Source organism: Peromyscus californicus, unplaced genomic scaffold (assembly GCF_007827085.1).
Source record: "Peromyscus californicus insignis strain IS unplaced genomic scaffold, ASM782708v3 Scaffold_12__1_contigs__length_115047231, whole genome shotgun sequence".
Lineage (NCBI taxonomy): Eukaryota > Metazoa > Chordata > Mammalia > Rodentia > Cricetidae > Peromyscus > Peromyscus californicus.
The window spans coordinates 2,086,996-2,107,792 of record NW_026294413.1 but is presented as its reverse complement, the minus strand read 5'-3'; the positions used below and the strand labels follow the sequence as shown (position 1 = coordinate 2,107,792).

Here is a 20,797-nt window from a genome sequence, read left to right as displayed (position 1 = left end):
TGCCCTGACCATTCTTCCTTCACTCCTCTTCCACCTTCCTTTTGGTGTGCTATGGCTTTGTAAAAAGTAGCTCAAGTTGTTCATACAGAAAAACTAATTATCAATGTTTAAGAGAAAAATATTTAGCTAATCGTGAAAGCCTTTATTTTCTTTATTTCATGCTGTTTAGTATTTTTTCTCACATTTATGTTATACTAAAGAAATCTCTGGAAAAAGATAATTTATGCTTTCTTCCAGATCTTGCATCTGGATAATTTATTTGGTAATTTGATCTTCAATGAAAGATATATTTATGATCTAAGATTTAATTAAAATGCTTAAGGAAAAATTATATTGTAAGATATGATGTTAAAATGTTCTTTGTGAAGTCCATTAAGGAATCAGATATTTGGTGCTGGGGATAAGCTCTGAGGGACGGTCCTCTAGCTAGTACAAGGCTCTTGCTGCAGTTTCTAGTGCACATATAATGCACGCACACACTCACGTACACACGCACACCCAGAGATGTTTTTACTTTTCTACTGAAGTAATGCAGCTGTGTGAGTTTAGAATGATACTCCTGTGAGATGGAAGAGTGGGTTCTGATTTTTTTTTCTTTTTTACGGTCATCTGGGTCACTGATACTTTCCTGTGCTTTCCAACATACACATTAGTGTAACTGCTTAAGTTCTGTTTGTTTTAGCATTGCGTTTGCTTTGTCTCTTTTGTTTCAGTCTTTCTTTTTCTTTCTTTTCATTGTTTGTTCTTGCATGCCTCTCTCTTCCTTTTCCTCTTTTTGTTACACTGTTGCAAACAGACTGTATAACATTCAGGTAGTGTGGAAACGTACTGGTTTGTGTTTGGAAACTTCCAGCTGGTGAATGTCTGCTCTAATCTATACACTCCAGTGCGCTGATTTCTGGTTCCTGTAGCCGAATTAGATCTACCAGCTTTTATTTGCCCAAGCAGTGAAAGATAGGCCAACTAAGTCACTTTTCCATAATGCCTACTCAGTTTTCTATGCCAAATTACCAGTGTTCTGTATTGGTTTATTGTACTTTATAGCATGTTTTGATTATATCTTTACATGCACAGTATTGATTAATTCTTATCTAAACTAAACACACTTAAAATATTATAATTAATATTTATTGTTAATAAATAGATAAATATTACATTTAGTATTAAAATCATATTTAATATACTACCTTCACATATTTATAACTATATTATTAATCAAAATAATTTTCATTAAAATGCAAATATATCAATATGTATTTATTTCTGCACGTTTAAGGCCTAGTGAGGAAAGACAAAAATATGCTATATTCACTCTTATTTTTTTAAAATCATTTTTCTATTTGGAAAAACTCATAATTCTTTTTTAAGGAAACAGTAGTAGTAGATTTTGCCTCTATGTTCATTGTAAAATGGTTCTTTAGTTTTCTTTCTTTTTGGTGTGTGTGTGTGTGTGTGTGTGTGTGTGTGTGTGTGTGTGTGTGTGTGTGTGTGTTTTGTTTTGGTGTCAGGGTGATGCTGAAGGTTTGGTAGATTTGGCAGGGAATCCTTCTGGTCCTGGGCTTGACTGGGAGGCTTTTTATTACCATTTTAATCTCTTGAATTGTTATGGCTCTTTTACAGTTTATATAAGTCATATGTGTTTGGAATTTATTTCTTTCACATTTCCCAGGCTTTTCGAATATTGGTTTTTAAAATACTGTATCGTGATCCCTGGGTTCTTATTGTTGTTGTTGTTGTTTTGTGTGTATGTGTGTGTGTGTGTGTGTGTGTGTGTGTGTGTGTGTGTGAGAGAGAGAGAGAGAGAGAGAGAGAGAGAGAGAGAGAGAGAGAGAGAGAGAGAGAGAGAGAGAGAATCTTACTATGTAGGCTGGCCTGGAGTCACAATATAGACCAGGCTGAGCTTGAACTCATAGAGATGTCTACCCTTGCCTCCTGAGTGCTGGGGTTGAGGCATGTGCCACCAAGCCCAGCCCAGTTCTTTGTTTTATTGGAATCTATAGTAGTCCCCTTTTCATTTTTAGTTAATTTGGGTGTTCTCTTTTTTTTTTTTTTTTGGTTAATTTGGCTATAAATTTGTTAATTGTATTTATTTTTTCAAATACCAACTCTATTAGATTGAATCTATGTATCCTTTAGTCTTCATCTATTAATTTCTACCTTGATCTTTATTATTTCTTGCTTTTTTTATTACTGTTTTTAGGTTTGGATTCTTGTTTTTCTAGTCCTTGAGGTGTGTCATTAGGTTGAGAGCTTTATAAAATTTTAATGTAAACTTTCACCTGTAAATTTAGAGGAGATTTGTGGAACTTCCTTAGCTGTGCCCCAAAGGTTCTGCTAAATTGCGTTTTCATTTTCATTTGATTCTAGAAACATTGGTTGGTTTTTCCTAATTTATTCAATGACTCAAGGGATTGTTGCTCAGTCTCCATGTATTTGTGTGGTTTCTATAGATTTTCTTACTACTGATTTCTAGTTTTATCACACTGACCTTATAAGACAGTAGTGATGAATTATTCATGTTTGAGAAGACTTGATTAGATGCTGAGTATGTGGTCTATTTTAGAGAAGATTCCATGGACTACCAAGAAGAATATGCATCCTGTTTCTATTGGATGGAATATTATGTATTCGTCTGTTTAGTTTATTTGGTCTATGGTATGGTTTAAATCTGAGCTTTCTTTGTTGAGTTTTAATTTTGATGACCTAGAGATGAGCGTGAGGCATTGAAGTCAGCCACTACTACTGTAAAAATACCTGTCCAACTTTTATGTTTGTTAATGCTTGCTTGTGAAATTAGGAGCCCGCCTTTGGTGCATGCGCATTTACAGTAGTAGCTCGTCTTGATTAATTAATTCCCTTTATTTGTATGTGGTGACCTTCCTTATCATTTCTGTCTAATTTTGGTTGGAAGTCTGCTTTACCAGGTATCAGAATAGCTGTGCCACCTTGTTTTGGTGTTCTGTGCATCACAGATAAAATTCTTTCCATCCTTTGACTCTCAGTCTTTGGTGGAGTCTTTAGCAGTAAAACGTGTTTCTTGGGAACAGCAGAAAGCTGGATCAATTTATCTAGTCAGTCAACCTGTGTCTTTTAAATAGTGAGCTGAGGCCATTTAAAATTTTATTGAGAGGTGTTAACTAATTCCTGTGATTTTGTTGGTTGAGTGGGTTATAGTTTGTTCTTTACTTTCTCCTCTTAGTATAAGGGTTTTGCTGGTTTCCTGGGTTGGGTAATGGATTCTTTATAGCTCTCCTTTGCTTAGCTATTCCTCTCAAGAAGCTTATTCTGTCACGTGCTCTTGTGGTTGACACTTTTTCTTCTTTCTTTTTGTGTAGTGTTTTAAGCATCTTCCGTATCGTTGGCTTGGTTGTCTTGAAGTGCTTCCGCTTATGCTTGTCTTGAGATGGGCTGTTTCTCTGTTGGGTTAAAATAGCCATCTTGGTTGGTGGTTTTTACTTCCAGGGCATAATATTTATAGTCCAGTACTTTTCTGGCATTGAGGGCTACTGCTGAGAGAGCTAGTGTTATTTTGTGTTCTTTCTTTTGTAGGTAAGCTGAAAGTTGCCCCTTTAAAGCTTTTAATATTGTTTCTTTGTTTTGTATTTTGGAATTGTGTATAATATGTTATAGGAAGGTTCTTTGGTTGTGTCCATTTGGTGTTCTAAATGGCTATTACATTTGAATGTTGATAGGCTCCCACTATAAGCTCTGGCTGGTCTCGATTTCACTATGTAGACCAGGCTGCCCTTAAACTCACAGAGATCTACCTGCTTCTGTCTCTCTAGTGCTGAGTTAAATGGTGTCTTCTACCATGCCCAGATGAATATCTAATTTTTTTCTGCTGTCATTTCATGCTTTTAGTATTTACCTCAGCCCTTCTTTTATCGTGTGGATGTTCAGGTCTGTTCTGATGAGTTCTCTGATATAATGGATATATTCATTTATTTTTTCTTATTGATTTAGCATTTTGTCAGTCTTACCTTCTATTACAGATATTTTTTTCTTCTGCTTAGTTTAGTTTATTGGTAATAGTGTCTGTCCACTGTCCTTTTTTAAAAAATTATTCATTAAAATTTTAATTTTCATAATTTCTGGTGTTTTGTTTTTATAAAAAAAAAATCTTAGTTTCCCTGTTGAAGTTTTCTTCTATGTTGCTGACTTTAAAAAAAAAAAGGACTTCTGTCTTGGTTAGGGTTTTATTGCTGTGAAGAGACACCATGACCATGACAACTCTTATAACGAAAAACTTTTAATAGGGGCTGGCTTACAGTTTAGAAGATTTAGTCCATTATCATCATAGCAGGAAAAATGGCAGACATGATGTTGGGGAGGGAGCTGAGAGTTCTACATCTGGATCTGCAGGCAGCAGGAAGAGAGAGAGCCACTGGACCTGGTTTGAGTTTCTGAAACCTCAAAGCACACCCCCAGTGACATACTTCCTTCAACAAGGTCACACCTCCTAATCTTTTTAAATAATGCTATTTCCTATGAGCCTGTGGGGGCCATTTTAATTCAAAACACCACAATTGCTGATTTCACTGTCTGTTTTGCTGACATATTCTCTGTGCTGCTGTCTTCCTGGGTCCACATTTAATTCGTTTGCTTGTTTTTAATCCTCTGTTGTGTCACCGATCAGTTTTGCAAGATAACTTTTTAAACTATATTTGGTGTTGTACCTGTTCCTGTGTCTTTGAATGTGGTAGTTTGGGCCAGTCATGTGCCTTGCTTTCTCATGCTTCCTTCATTTCTATGTTGTCTATTTGGCTCACTGTTTTGGTTTTGGGAGGAATCTCCTTGAGCACCCTGTTCTTTTTGGTTTTGTTTGTGCTTTCTAAGACAGGGTCTATCTGTGTATCCCTGACTTTCCTGACCAGGCTGGTCTCTAAATGGTGGGTAATCTTTGCTTCCCTTCCCTGATGCTGAGGTTATAGGCATGTGCCCCACACCCACAGAACAGATTACTCTCGAAGGCTCGATCCTTAGTGTACTTTTCAAAGTGGCACACTTCCATTTGTCTGTCCATGAGCTCTGCAGCTGACAGGGTTTGCTTTACTTCTCTGCATACAACTTCTCTTTGCTCTTTGCCTGGTATTGCTTCATTTCCTTCATGGATTTCCAGTATACTTTCTCTATTATTCCCTTTGGGACAAAATCCTCTTTTTCTTATTCTGACTCTGGCCTCCATTGGCAGCCTCTAGACTGCCATCTTACCTAGAGGTTCGAGACATGGTAATAAAAGGGGATTTGTAGCAGGAATTGTTAGAAGGTCTTGTTAATAAAACAAACCTGAGCCAGGTATTGGGGTGAACTGGAAGATCAGAGAACCAGAACAAGCCACAGCTAACCTCACCTCGCCGGATCCTAAGCTGGTCTTGTTTCTCAGACTGGAAGCCTCTGTGTCCTCATATCTGAATGGCTCTCAGCTGAACTGTGCTGCTAGAAGCCTGAAAGCTTTACCAGCCAAATGCTTCTAGTTTCTGGTCTTCACGCCTTATATATCTTTCTGCCTTCTACCATCACTCCCTGAGGCCTGGGATTAAAGGCTCACTTCTTGGGTTTAAAGGCGTGTGTCACCATGCCTGGCTGTTTCCAATGTGGCCTTGAACTCAGAGATCCAGAGGGATTTCTACCTCTGGAATGCTAGGATTAAAGGTGTGAGTGTCACCATTTTCTAGCCTTTGTATCTAGTGGCTGTCTGTTCTCTGACCGCAGATAAATTTATTAGGGTGCACAATATTTTGGGGAACACAATACCACCACAGGGATTTATTGAAGTACCTTATACAACAGTGCCTGGGTGGGCCAGCAATGGCTGTCTCATGCTGGAAAGCAGAGAACACATGTGTGCTGGCTGCCTCAGTGGTCCAAATTTGGTACTGAAATCCTGGAGCTCCCCTGGAGAGTGGCTGGTATTAATTCCACACTGGACATTCAAAGAACCTGGGGCCCCACTATCAGTGGGGGACATCATTAGCAGTCACAGACTTATGCAGGATGAGGAAGCGAAGGTGCCAGCTCACACTGCCTTCTTCCTGGCTCTATAGACAGCTCATTGCAATGTGTTACCCACTTTGAGGGCGGCTCTCATCCCTCACAGACAGCCCCAAAGGGGTGTCTCTAAGCTGCTTCTAAATCCTGTCAAGTTGGCGGTCAAGACCAAGTCTTAGTCTTCAAAATGTCGCAAAGGACATCCCCTCCCCCACAGCAAAAAATAAACCAACTGTTAAGAAAGGGCAGATTAAATGTTTTACATGAAATGAACATAAAACAATCTGTAAAATGCAGCATATGACACTCAATTTGACTGTAATTCTAACACGAGCCTTTCACCAGGGGATTTCCTTCCTGTCTGGGATCTTTTCTGTTAAGTCTTTTGTTTTCTCCTCTGAGCTCCATTGTCCATTATCAGGTTCTATTCTGTCCATCTAGAGATCTCTTCTCCCCGCAGTACCTTTTATTTTCTTTTCACTTTGTTCCTTTATTTAGGAAACAAAGGCCTTTGTAGGTTTCCCAACTGTTTTAAAAAGATAACTTTCTTACCCACCAGTCTTATTTCACTTGGTGAGATTACTGATCAGTACTACTAAATTTGGAACTGGATATTTCCCAAGGAATATTTTGCTTTTGTCTCCTTTTTACTTTCCCTTCTCCATTGGTTTTTATATCCTATGAAAATTCAGTATAAGAAACTAAAGTTAAAAATCTATGTGATTTAAAAATGAATTATGAATACCTTATCATTTAGATATTTTATCAGCTTTTAAGTTGCCTGGTTATGACCCTTCGCTTCCACATGTTGGGTAGCATTTGCTGGGAGAGTCTGGCTATTTATCTTGTCCTGTGCAGGTAAACATCTTATTATCAGCTGCTAGAGAAAGATGGTTCTTTATGTAGTTAGCACCCGTAACTGAAAGGAAAGCCTCTAAACTCTAGACTTTTCCTTATCTTCTGATTCCAACACATGGTGACTCAAACTCTAGATTAAACAAGTCTTTGTCCTTCTCTTTTGTGACTGGCCGCATCCATATCACAGCTGTCTGTCACTTGGTCTCCTACAAAGACCTTGCAATCATAGTCCAGTTATGCAGCTCATTCGCAGCAGCACAGCTGTGATCTTAGAAAGCACCGTCAGCTGATTTTCTTCTCCATACAGAATTCTGCAACTGCTCTTCTATTAGTGTTCACTCTTCATTGAGTTTGCCTAAGCTCAGCTCCTAGCATTTAAATTCACTTAAAATATCAATTTGTTTAGGGAAGTCATTTCAAGAAAAGAGTAAAGCTGGCCACTCTGAGGGACATCCTTCTCTGTTGTTATGTGTACCTGAGCGCATCTGGCTCACGAGTAGAAACTCTGCAGGTTTCTTTTTGGGAGTATTCATTTACCCACAGTTGTGCAGAGGGGAAACAAAGACTAGAGGCTGTGCTGCAGCTGGAGCTCTGGGGAGGCTCCTGATGTCTGCCCTGGAGGCATCCAGTGAGAAGACTGCAAAGGTGAGGAGAACAAGGAGTGGCACCATGTGAGTGATCCCAGAACCAGGATGGTGGGTAAACGGAGGCTGGCCCCAGCTGGGTAGGGAGTTCTAAGCCAGCATGGCTACATAGTCAGATCTTGTCTCAGAAAACAAACAAACCCAAGAGTGGTGTGTGTGTGTGTGTGTGTGTGTGTGTGTGTGTGTCTGTGAAACATGTATGCCTGTATATTTAAAAAATGTAAAATTAGAAGTGACCTCTTAGTATCAGAAGGGAGCTTGCCTCCTTTTAAAGTCTTGGATACTTTGCATTTTTTGTGATAAGGAAGGTGGTTCTGTTTCAAACACATTTCACCTGAAGAACATAAATTAAACAAATGCATTATAGACAAAAGCCAAATCCAGGAGGGAGTTCTTTAGTGGATTAGAAAAATAAGAGATTGTCCAAGGGAACTACATGTCTTGACTAGGTAAAATCCATATTTTTCTTCTCACTTCTAGTTCTAGGCAGTGGATGACTTAACGTCCTTAGAATGGCTGGACACAGTGAGATGGTAGGAGAGGAGCTAGGCCGTTTCATTTTGCTATCATCTGTGTGGAATGGTTTTCTTTCTTCATGGGATGGTGTCATCTGAGATACAATGATTTATCTAGCACCACAAACTGAGTGTAGCCCAGAGTTATTATCACCAACTTCTGCTAGTTTCCTCTGTCCCTTCTATCATTTTCTTTGCAAAATGAATTAATTTTTATTTGTGTGTGTGCTTTATGTGTACCACATGTGTGCAAGAGCCCTTGGAGGCTAGAAGAGGGCATTGGATTCCCTGGAACTGGAGCTAAGATGTTTGTGAGTAGCCTATTGTAGGTGCTAATGGAACCTAGGTCCTTTGCAGAAGCAACATGTTCTCAACAGCGGAGTTGGTGCTGCAGCCCCTCCCAACCTTTTCATACTCAGCTTTTTACATTTTTATCAGAGACTCTTGACTTCCTGGGTTGCAGGTATTCATAGGTCTAACCAGAGAGATTTTTGGACAAGGATGAATTTTCCATCCTGTTTTCAAAATCACAAATGACTGCATAGTTGAGGATCAGTAGTATATGGCTGGGAAGACTGCAGATTCACATTCTTCAGGGACATGAAATGGAAGAGGGATGGGAGGAGAAAACTCTTCTACCCCTTGCTTTCCTGTTGCAAGGATGAATAAGTGTGGATGGAACTGGTAAACATGCTCTTTGAGGGGAGTGGTGATGGGTCATTTGCCTATAAAAAGACCATAAGTTGTAGATAGGATTTTGTAGGCATGCCAGTTGTGAGTTTTTATATCACACTTTTTCACTTTTCCAAAGTAGACTTATTTTTTTTTTTTTTTTTCAAGACAGGACTTCTCCATGTAGCTTTGGAGCCTGTCCTGGAAATCACTCTGTAGACCAGGCTGGCCTCAAACTCAAAGAGATCCAACTGCCTCTGCCTCCTGAGTACTGGGATTAAAGGCGTGCGCCACCACCGCCCAGTTTTACATTTTTTAAAGCATATTTCAATATGACTTCTTCATGGACACTCATGGAGCACTGAATGAGACAAATGCTGGCCTCCCTTCCTGCTTGCCTACTGTGAGAATAAATACCATTCATGACCCCTGGCAGGGTCCAGGATGCAAACATGCAAAATCCCCTTCACCGGCCACCTGTAACCCTGCTGTGGTTTTTATTTCCACTGAATTGCTTCACACATTTTGTAAAACTTCCCTTGTCCCCTCACCTATGTTCTGTTTCTATAACTCTTGCCCAAAAACGTTCAAAGGCTGAATATGTCTCATTGTGTCACTGAACTGACCCTTTCTGTTGTACGGTCTTTAACCCCCCTTTTCTCTACCTTCCTCTGGTCCTTTGCTATTTTGAATTCCAAGAATGAAATTATTTAGGTCCTTTGCTTTTCTCTTCTTGGATTGTAAGGCCCACAAAGTAAGAACAATGCATTTATATTTCTTCTCACTGCACTGGTGTTGTTTTCAAAATGCTGTCCCATATAAGTATAGCAAAAAATATTTTAATGGACTTAATTATGAAATATTGAAGAAACAAGTGCTGTTTTAACTAAACCAATGATACTGTTTTGTGTGCTGGGGTCAAAGGTCTGTGACATTTGGTCCCTTTTTTCCTTTTTCCTGTAAGAGTCCTATAGCTAGAGTTGAATACTGTTACAGAATCACAGGCAGGAAGGGTCCTGTTTGGCTCACTGACTGTGTATTTCCTGAGGAAAGACAATAACAGATGGAACTACGTGTGTGACTATTTCCACTGAGTTTCCAGAGACCCATTAAAGAGGGAGACTGACTTTTCTTTTTTGGTTTATCTTATTTTGAGACAGGATCTGACTACATAGCTCTGGCTGTCCTGGGACTCAGTCTGTAGATCAGGCTGGCCTTGAACTCACAGAAATCTTCCTGCCTCTGCCTCACTGCTGAGACTTACTTTTCTTGCACATATAGTGCAAGAGATTGTAGAATGATAACTTATGACTTTGTCTCATAAAACTGTAACTGAAAATGGCCTTTATTGGGTCCTGACTTTGTATCTTCATGACAACCTGTTGAATGTATAGAGAAGTGTAGTAGTCATTTCTCCATTGTTAGCAATGAACTCTGGCTCGTCTAGGAAATAGCCCTGTTTCATTTTTTCCCCTTAATGTTATCCTGCCAATTATACTGATAAATGTTGCAGTCATTCTCTGTGACCTTTAATGTGAAAATACCCAAAGTACTTGTATATGAGAAAGAAATTAATTTGTTATGCATGCAGGTGGCAGTTTTTAGAATCATAAGTGTGAATTGCACATGTGTGCATGCTGTGTAAACTGCTTTTATCATTGGCTAGTTCAGACTATATTTCTGACTTTGGAATTGTCTGCCAAGTAATTTGGTTTTTGTTTTGTTTCGTTTGTTTAGATTTTATTTCATTACTTGGGAAGTATATTTATTGATACAAATACTATTTTTTAAAAATGCTCATTCATTTAGATAGTAAGGTCATTACATTGATAGTGTTTCTGTAACTCTGAAGAAAGAAACTTTTAAATAAATTATTGTCGTCTGTGTTACTGAACATGTGGTCAGTTGTCATGTTCATACATCCACATGATCAAAGACTGAGCATCTGTCTCATTCTTCCCTGCTGTCAGGCTACCCTGTGATGATCAAGGCCTCAGCAGGTGGCGGTGGGAAAGGCATGCGCATCGCTTGGGATGACGAAGAGACCAGGTGAGAGGCTGCTTGAAATACACTTTTGATGAAAATTGCAGTTACCAGAGTTTTATTAAACTGACAGGTAAACAGATACCCAACGCATAATGGAGTAATTACGGTGACCATCTAATCTTTAGTTCTTAGATGGGAGAGAAATTGATGCTGTGCATAAATCTTCTGTATATTTTGAAGATAATTATCCTACTATAGAAAGGTTTTTTTAAAACAAATTTTTATTTTACATTGTAAAGGGTTTAGTTTTTATGGTGTATTTTTTTTTTTTTAATTAGAGTTGTTCTGTTTTCTATGCAGAAATCATTAACATCTGGCCTTATAATTTACAGTGTGGTCTAAGGATTTGAACCAAGTTTATTTAATCCCAGTGTGTAATTATTTTGATAATTTTTAGTGTGGAGGAGATTGTTTTCCTTCTGAGTTTGAAACTGCTGTATATCTTTTATATGTAATGTATTCTGTTATACATTTAGAATACTTTTTTTTTTTTTACTAATTTCAGAAGTCAAAAGTAATCTATGTTATTTAATAAAGCTTTGATTTTTCCAAACACACAGTTGGTTGAACCTCTTTATGCATCTTCCCAGCAGCTAGGGCATCTTCATAGTAGCATTTTCTATCTAGATTACGTGAGCTTTATGCTTTGGAAGTGGTTTGATAAGTCCTTTGCTAAGGAGTTCCTTAAGGGCTGTCTTGTCTCCAGTGGCTCAGACATCACAGCTGGGGCGATAAGCTCTGGTGGAGAACCCCTTTGTGTAAATATACAGTGTCATCAGGCAGGCTGGGTTGTTGAGCTTGCCCTGAATTTAGCCATTGGAACTTCTCCCTTTGGGCCTTGCCCACAGACTTCTTCACCAGGACATTGTCTTTCTTGGCCAAATTTTTTCTTGTCATTCTTTTAGAGGTAAATAAATTTTTAAGAAATGTAATGTATCAATGACATGAATAGCAATCAGAAAGAGACTGATTAATGCAGCCAAATATAAAACCAAGAGAGGGCCGGGCGGTGGTGGTGCACGCCTTTAATCCCAGCACTCGGGAGGCAGAGCCAGGCGGATCTCTGTGAGTTCGAGGCCAGCCTGGTCTCCAAAGCGAGTTCCAGGAAAGGCGCAAAGCTACACAGAAAAACCCTGTCTCGAAAAACCAAAAAAAAAAAAAAAAAAAAAACCAAGAGAGGCTAGAGAGATGACTCAGTCACTAATGTGCTTGTCACGCAAGCATGTCTGAGTTGAGATACCCAGCACTTATGTTTAAAAAAAAAAAAAAAGAAACAAAAACTCACAAAACAAACACAGTAAGAACAACAGAACAGGAATGGTAGTTCAGGTGATAGTCCTGGAGCTGGGGAGACAGAGGCAGGAGAATTCCTGGTACTTGTGGGCTTACCAGTCTAGCCAGATTGGCTAACTCCAGGTTCCATGAGAGGCCCTATTTAAAAAAAAAAAAAGAAAGGGAAAGGTAGAGAGCAATAACAGAGGTAGACACTTTGTAGACTTCTGGCCTCTACTTGTACAGACATGAGTACAAACCACACACACACACACACACACACACACACACACACACACACACACACACACACACACACTGAATAAAAAAGGAATTATAGCCGGGCGGTGGTGGCGCACGCCTTTAATCCCAGCACTCGGGAGGCAGAGCCAGGCGGATCTCTGTGAGTTCGAGGCCAGCCTGGACTACCAAGTGAGTTCCAGGAAAGGCGCAAAGCTACACAGAGAAACCCTGTCTCGAAAAACCAAAAAAAAAAAAAAAAAAAAGGAATTATATGTTTGGCTATAGGAGAAATTTTGTCATTTATGGAGATGGGGAACTAAAATTTATATAATTATTACTTTATCATTAATATTGCCTTCCTATTCTCTCTCTACACAGAAGTAATCTGGTCTTCCAAATGGCCAGTTCTGCTTTCTCTTCCTTTTCTATTTTTCCACTTGTTTCCTTTTTAAATCTCCTAGAGAGAGAGAAGCCTGTGTTACTTAGTGGGAAAGTTGTTCAATAAGGTGGGATCCAAGCCTCAGAAGTGAAGTTTTAATGTAAGCAAGAAGACAAAAATCCCCTGGAAACATGGTCTCCATTAAGACCTGGTAGGAAGGCACCATGTTGGATGAGATAGATGATGGTCTGTAAAGCACCACTATGTTAGTTACTTTCTGTTGCTGTGGTAAAAATGCCGTGGCCAAAAGTTCCTTATCAAAGAAAAAGTTTACTTTGGTGTATGGTTTCAGAGGGAGGATCCATAATGATAAAATTCAAGGGAAATTCATGAATATAGAGCATGCACATTATTTTATTATCACCAACCTGGAATTTAACATTTCCTATAGTATAACAAATTAAAGTAAAAGTGATATCTATGGAACTTTCCACCATTAAAAACTACATGTATCTTCTTACTCCATTATGATGTTGTGGGAGTTGTTAGGTTATGTGAGTGATTAGATTCATTGGAGCCACTATGGCTTATTATTTTAAAGATTATTTATTTTTTAATTTATATATATGTGTGTGAGTCTGTGAGAGTTTTCGTGTACCAAGTGCATGCAGGAGCCTGTAGAGGCTGGGAAAGTCCATCAGATCCTCCAGAACTGGAGTTACTGATGATTATGAGCTGCCTGATAGGAATTCTGGGAGCCAAACCCAGGTCTTTGACAAGAGCAGTAAGTGCTCTTCTAAGCTATCTCCAGTCTTTGGAACTTACTATTTAATAAGGAACCATGTATGTTATACCCTAAACATTTTAAAGAATATTCTGATGTCTATCTTTCATTGTATGCAGTCCTATTTACTTAAAAATTTATTTGAATATTTTTTTTTTGTTTGCAGCAATAGGGATCAAACCCACTGTACTTCCCATAATAGGAATGCACACTACCTCTGAACCACACTCCCAGTCCACTTACTATATTTTTATAAGAAAAAGTCTTGCTCAGGATGATACTAGATTCTTAGGCTCAAATGATTCTTCTGCTCTGGCTTCCTGAGCAGCTGGATTGCAACATGTGTCACTGTGTTTAGTAGTGCCATGTGTTTTGTAGAACATGCAATTTTGTTTTGACAAGTTCCTTGTGTTACATCATCTGCCAAGGAACCCATGGCTTAAGCACAGTTGGGAAGGCCTGCTCTGATGTGAGGATCCAAACCATGAAAAAATAACAGAAAGTGTATAGTATTGTGGAGGATGAGACTAGAAGAATAACGGAGAGGAGAGACATAAAATGGTGGGGGGAATTTCACATGAAAACAGGAGGGTCAGGAGTTCAAGCTACATTGAGAGTTAGAGGTCAATGTGGGCTACATGAGACTCCATCTTGTAAAATCAAGAATGAATAAATAGTAGGAGTTGGATCAGAGTGGTCTTGGGTGGGGTAGAGCTATATCATGAAAGCTTTCAAGAGTTTGGAGGTTATAGCAGGGGACTGTAGTAGCAACTCCTTTATGAAGAACAGTCATTGGTGATGGTCATCCTTTTTGACCACATCTGTAGCTTTGAGAAGGTTGCATGTGGAGAGGTGAGGGGGAGAGGGGACATTTGCTTATGTCAGCCAGATCAGGTGAGTTAATCCTGGTGATCTATAGGGTGACAGACATCACAGCCAGGTTTTCCTTTCATCCTACGTAGGCTCTTGTGGGTGATCTTTGTGATAACAGGAAGGATTGGAAGGGTCCCAATAGAGAAGTCATGGAACTTCAACACATTTTGATACTATGTGCTGGGGATGTCTTTCTGTATGCTGTGAATGTGTTGCTCTGATTGATTGATAAATAAAACGCTGATTGGCCAGTAGCCAGATAGGAAGTATAGTATAGGCAGGATAAGCAGAGAGGAGAAGGCTGGGAAGTGGAAGGCTGAGTCAGGAGACGTCATCCTGACATCCAAGGTGCAGTATGTAACAGGCACACAGGTAAAGCTACAGAACACGTGGCAACATATAGATTAACAGAAATGGGCAGAGTTTAAGTGTAAGAGCTAGTCAGTGTTAGGCCTGAGCTAATGGCTGAGCAGTTTTAAATAATATAAGCCTGTGTGTGTTTATTTGGGTCTGAGGGGCTGCAGGACCGACAGGTGAGAGAGATTTGTCTTGACCATGGGCCAGGCAGGACTGGAGAAAACTCCAGCTACAACTATGTTTTTTTTATTATAAAAATATTCAAAGATATGAAAAACAATATGATGACCTTCATGTATGTACCACCCAGGTTACTCAGTAATCAAGATTTTGGGTGGACTAGGGAGTTGGATGGTCTTGTAGGTCCGAGTGCTTGTTGTGCAGACATGAAGGACGAAGTTCACATCCCCACTATTCATGTAAAAAGCCAAGTGTGGTTGGATACACCTGTCATCCTAATAACTTTTAGGGTGGAGACTGGAGGCTTATTTGGACTTGCTGGCCATCAGTCTAACTCCAGATTCAAGAAGAGACCCTGTCACAAAGGAATGATGGAGATGATGGGACAGCCAGTGTCCTCCTCTGGCCTCCAGGCACATGTACACACTTGTGGACACACATAAACACATAATAAATGAATTAAAAGAAGATTTTTCTCACATAGGTTTGGTAAGACTCACTCTGTTAGCACTCTTCTTGGACTGAAGGTAGATGGGCAGAATCATGATCTGGAGCCAGGAAGCCAGTGAGGAGGTGGCTGCAATAACTGTGCTGGAAAACGGGGGTGGGAGCTTTCACTTGTGTGATAGGATGGAGGTGGTGAGAAAGTGAGGTCAGGAGTACAGACTTGTTCCTATGACCCTGTAGATGTAATTCTAAACGGTCTTATTAAATAAGAAACACAGAGCCAAATAAAGAGTTAAAAGCCCAGAGATACAGCAGTAGCCAAGAGCTAAGGCCACCTTATCTTACCACTTGCTGCTGTCCTTCCCCTGAGAGAGAGACCTTCTTCCTGTGTCCTGTCCTTTTATTACCTTTCTGTTCTGTCTTCTCATTGGCTGTAAACCCAACCACATGACTTCATCATCACTGACTGTCTATACAGACCTCCAGGTCTCTATGGTTGGTACTGAGATTAAAAGCATGTGTCTCCATGCTGGCTGTGTCTTTGAACACACAGAGATTCTACCTTGTCAGACTTGTCAAAACAAAATTGCATGTTCTACAAAACGCATGTAATCGGATTAAGGGCGTGTGTTACCACTACCAAACTTCTGCTTAATGGCTTGCTCTTAACTCTGATCCCCAGGCAACTTTATTTACATACAAGTAAAATCATGTTTCAGCACAAATAAAGTATCACCATATGACCCTGACCCCAGTACCTGGGACTCTGAGGAAAAAATGTCTCTACAAATTTGAGGTTGGCTTGGGCTACATAATGCACTGGAGGCCAGCATGGGCTAGAAAGTGACACCCTGTCTGCAACAAAACAAAACACAAAACAAGAGAGTTGTTAACTGATTTGATACTGAGTGGAAATGGTTGAAGATGGGTGGGCACTATTTTAAAGTTATTTTGTCATCTTTTATGTTTGCTTTTAGTGTTTATGTAAATAAGCACACCACACAACTAACTCTGCTTTACTTGAGAATTATGAAAGGCAAAGGTCCCAGTGAGAGACTAGTAGTTAGAGCAGGTGTGGGTGTCTATCTTCAGAAGAATGGACACTGAAGAGGTGGCTCAGAGGCTAAGAACACCAGCTTCTGTTGCAGGGGACCTGGGTTTGATTCCCAGCACTCACACAGTTAGACCAGTTATCTCAAATCCAAGTGGAAGTTCCCTCCTCCTTCTCTTTCCTGACTCAGTCTCAGAAATCCCAGTTTCTCATACACTGTCATCTATTGATTATCAGGGGGCCTATGCTTCTGAACTCCAGTACAGGGTGTGTCTGTGACTGTCCTTTGTCACTCAGAAGGGGTGAGGTAAGATATCTCTGGAGACACACTTGTGTCATCTCTGGACAGAAGGTTTGCTACCTTTCTTTACAGGAAGGGTGGGAAAGGATGCTGATGACAGCTGAGTTTGGTGAGAGAAGTGTACTTTCGGACCCTAATTTTTGTCTCATTTGTTTTCCCCCTTTCCATTTCATTGGAAGTCTAGCACTTTTTAAAAGACAGGGTCTCACTGTGTAGTCCTGGTTGACTTAGAACTCTCTATAGAGACCAGGCTGATTCCAAACTCAGATCGGCCTGCCTCTGCCTCCAGAGTGCTGGAATTAAAGGTGTGTGCCACCACTCTATACAACTTATTTTTTTTTAAAAAAATAATGACTCTCAGGACCTCTGATTTCCTATCAGATAATTCTCCAGGTGACTCTGACTGAGCATCATATTCTTTTATGGGGTGTCTTGGCAGTGGGTTTTGATGCCCCCTTGTTGATCTATGAGTTTGAGTTTAGAGTTTAGTGTTCAGAAGTCACTCTGCCTGTTCATGTGGCATCGTCTGGTGAATGTGTTAGTCTTTTAGTTAGTAAATGATACACATAGTTAGTATTGTGGTTAGTGAAAATAGATCATTTTCTACCTAAAAACATTGTCTTCAACATGATGAGTGAGCTGTCCCTGTAGCCTTGTGCAGGTGAGTAGAAGTTTGATACTGGGTTCGATGATGGATACTTTTGTTTAAAAAGCTGTTCCACATCCTCTGTTTATTTAGAAAAACAAATAACAAAACAAAACAAAAACCAAACACAAACACAGAAGTCTAGAAGAATTCATAGACTGGCCCAGTGGCCGAGGACCGTCTCCGGTAGTGATGGAGTGCCAGTGCCACAGCACACTTGTCTGGCTTCTCCTCTCCATCTTCCATCTTGAAGAAGAGACTTCTTTTTGCACAATCTGCAAATATTTTTATTCTTTGGATGCAAGTACAAAAATATGTACTGGGTACCTTGCTTGGTGAGTGATAATTATTTTTGAATTAACAAATGAAAGTAACAGGTTTGTGTTTGGTTGCTGGTGTAGAACTCAGAACTTGGCATGCACCAAGCTTCTGCTCTGAGCAATATGCTCAGCCTAGAGGATGCTCTTAACACAACTTTCCTTTAGTTCCAAAATATACCTGTGATGTTTTCAAACTTTGTATTTTATTTTGATGACTTTGATATTTTACTTTTGATGTTCTTAAAAGCAAAATGAAAAGTTTTTGTTGTTACATTAGAGGCAAACTGTAAACTGCTGTGTTATTCTTTTTATGAATTATAATATCTATCCCATCTAATAAAACTTTGGTTATATGGTACTGAAAACAACAATTCATTGTACTTCCAGTTTCTTTGAAGTTTGTAGTCTGCCCAAGTCTGAACACAATTTTCCTAAATCAAAGATACAGTGGAAGACTAAGAAAACCTAAGTAAGACTTTTTTTCTGAGGGAGCAGAAATGGGAGATTTCCCCCAGGTTTGGAAATATGTTTGCTAGGTTCCTTCTGTACTGTGCACTTCAAGTGCAGACACAAGCACATCAGATAAATTATGTTTAACATTGCCAGATGCACTGTTTGTACACTAGAGGATTAGAAGAGACTGGCTTTAATGTTTTATGTTCAATACAAGTATTGAATATGAAGACAGACTTGGTTAGAAGTAAAGGTAATTACATTTTATGTTTCAAATATGTAAGTGAATGAACAAAAATTTTCAGTTACTTTTAGACAAGTTTGAAGTGTTTTTTCCTTTGAAATTGTTTACATTTACTTATTTTTTCACTTTTGTGTGTGTGAATGTGTGTGCCTATGAGTGTGCATGTGCTATGGTGCATGTGTGGAGGTTAGAGGACAACTTGTGGGAATCTGCCCTCTGAGTACTAGAGATCAAACTCAGGCTATTAGGCTTGGTGACAAGTACCCTTACCAGTTGAGCTATACCATCGAATCCTAAATTTGAGTTAGCTTTTTATTTATTTATCTATCTACCTATTTATCTATTCATTCATTCATTCATTCATTTGTCTGTCCACCATTTATTTATTTATTTATTTGTTTGTTTATTTATTTATTTATTTGAGATAGGGTCTAACTATGTTGCTCTGCTTAGCCCAGAATTCACTATGTAGGCCAGGCTAGCCTTGAACTTACAGTGATGTACCTGCCTCTGCCTCCTGAGGGTGATGATTAAAGGTGTGCACCAACATGCCTCTCCTGAGTTTGAGTTAAGTTTGAGTATTAATGAAATGGCCAAATCGCCCCATTTTATAAGTATCTAGTAAACCTGTTTTAATGATGTAATAATGATTTAAATTAGTTTAGGAATCAAAAAGGAAGCAAAAATTAAATCTATACTTTTTCCCCCTCAAAACTTGTCCTTTTCTGTTTAAATATTTTAAGCCATTTTAGAGAAGATGCAGCTCTAGTGACCTGTGTGGTGTTGGGGAAGCAGCTCTGTTTCCGGCCCTGGACGCACCTCAGAGCTGCAATTCACTTTTGCTCCTGTAATTGTATAACTAGTCAGGCCCTTTCCACTCTTGTGTGTGTCTTCTAATTTCTAAGCCAAATATACTGTTTTGCTAGTATATTAAAAAAATTACTTTTATTTTATGTGTGTGGATGTTTTGCCTGCCTGCATGTCTATTCCTTACATTCATGCAGTGCCTGTGGAAGGCCGAAGAGGGTATGAGATCCCTTGGGACTGGAGTTGTGAGCTGCTATGTAGGTGGTGAGAATGGATCCTGGGTCCTTGTGAGGAGTAACTGGTGCCCTTAATTGCTGAGCAGTCTGTATCTCCAACATTGCTAGTGTGTTTAATGGTTGGTGAAACAAGAATCATAGTCTTGTTTCCATGGAAAATTAGTGATGATTAGAACCTTAAATAAGGAGCCCAAGGTCACAGAGCTGTAAGTAGAAGTTGCTGCTCAGGTTAGTTTAGATTTCTGTATGTCCACTGAGTCTGTTCCAAGTTTGTTCTGAATTAAGATGAAGCAAATACTGTTTTCTATGGGGAAGTCTATCTTTTATTTGCTAGTCTAATTGTCCTTTTTGTTCCACAGGGATGGTTTTAGATTTTCATCCCAGGAAGCTGCTTCTAGTTTTGGTGATGATAGACTACTGGTAGAAAAATTTATTGATAACCCTCGTCATATAGAAATCCAGGTTAGTACTGTTCAAGATACCTTCTAGTGGTTGAGACTGAGACTATGCTAGGATGCTAGAATGGTTGTGGTCTGGATTGAAATGATAGAGAAACCCACCCCCAAAACACAGCAGTCTAAAGTGAGTGAACAGGCTAAATACATTCTACTATGGAATCATCCAGTCTCTTCCAGGACTGGATCATTGGAGGCAATTTTTAAAAGGAATAATAATATATGCTATTACTGCATTGTCTTAGGGTTTCTATTGCTGTGAAGAGAAACCATGATCATGATAACTCTTATAAGGAAAGCATTTTATTAGGGTGGCTTGCTGGCGGATGTCTTTCTGTATGCTGTGAATATATGTTGTTCCCATTGGTTAATAAATAATCTGCTTTGGCCTATGGCAAGGCATTATCATCATGGCAGGTGGCATGCAGGCAGACATGGTCCTTGAGAAATAGTTGAGAGTCTTACATCTTGCAGGCAACAGGAAGTGGTCTGAGACACTGGGTGGTATCTTGACCATGTATGAGACCTCAAAGACTGCTTCCACAGTGACATACTTCCTCCAACAAGACCGCACCTACTCCACAAAGCCACACCTCTTAATAGTGCCACCTCCTTTGGGAGCCATTTTCTTTCAAACCACCACATACATATAGTAATATATTTGTACATATAAGCTACAGTAATATATATATATATATAATAAAAGGAATCTTCCTTTTCATCTCATTCCTTCTCTACAATTTTCCTGTTCATATTATTCTCTTTAAGCAGCAGAGTTCTCAACTTTCCTGAAGTCCTGCTTACACATACAGGACTTTTCTGTGTAGCCCAGGGTAATCTTAAGTATGCAATCCTCTTGCCAGACCGTCAGAGCACTGGGACTTGTTGTTTTAGAAATGGTGCTTTGGTCTGTGACTGTGCTTAAATGAATATTGTTTGGTGTGAGTGTGAGAGTAGATGCTTTCCCATTTGGCTGTCTGGTTTTTTCTAGTAAATGATACTATATATTGTGACAGCCATTTGTTG

The 20,797-nt window shown here is 39.3% G+C and overlaps 1 protein-coding gene across 2 annotated transcripts in view; it reads left to right on the top strand.

Annotated features, from left to right (window-relative positions):
- The window catches only part of Pcca (propionyl-CoA carboxylase subunit alpha), a 359,494-nt gene that overhangs the window by 113,888 nt on the left and 224,809 nt on the right, over window positions 1–20,797 (top strand). For both annotated transcript variants that reach the window (XM_052732382.1, XM_052732381.1), the window contains exons 9-10: window positions 10,648–10,726; window positions 19,676–19,778. In XM_052732382.1, coding sequence (XP_052588342.1) covers window positions 10,648–10,726; window positions 19,676–19,778 — 182 coding nt within the window. The remainder of the gene's footprint in view (window positions 1–10,647; window positions 10,727–19,675; window positions 19,779–20,797) is intronic.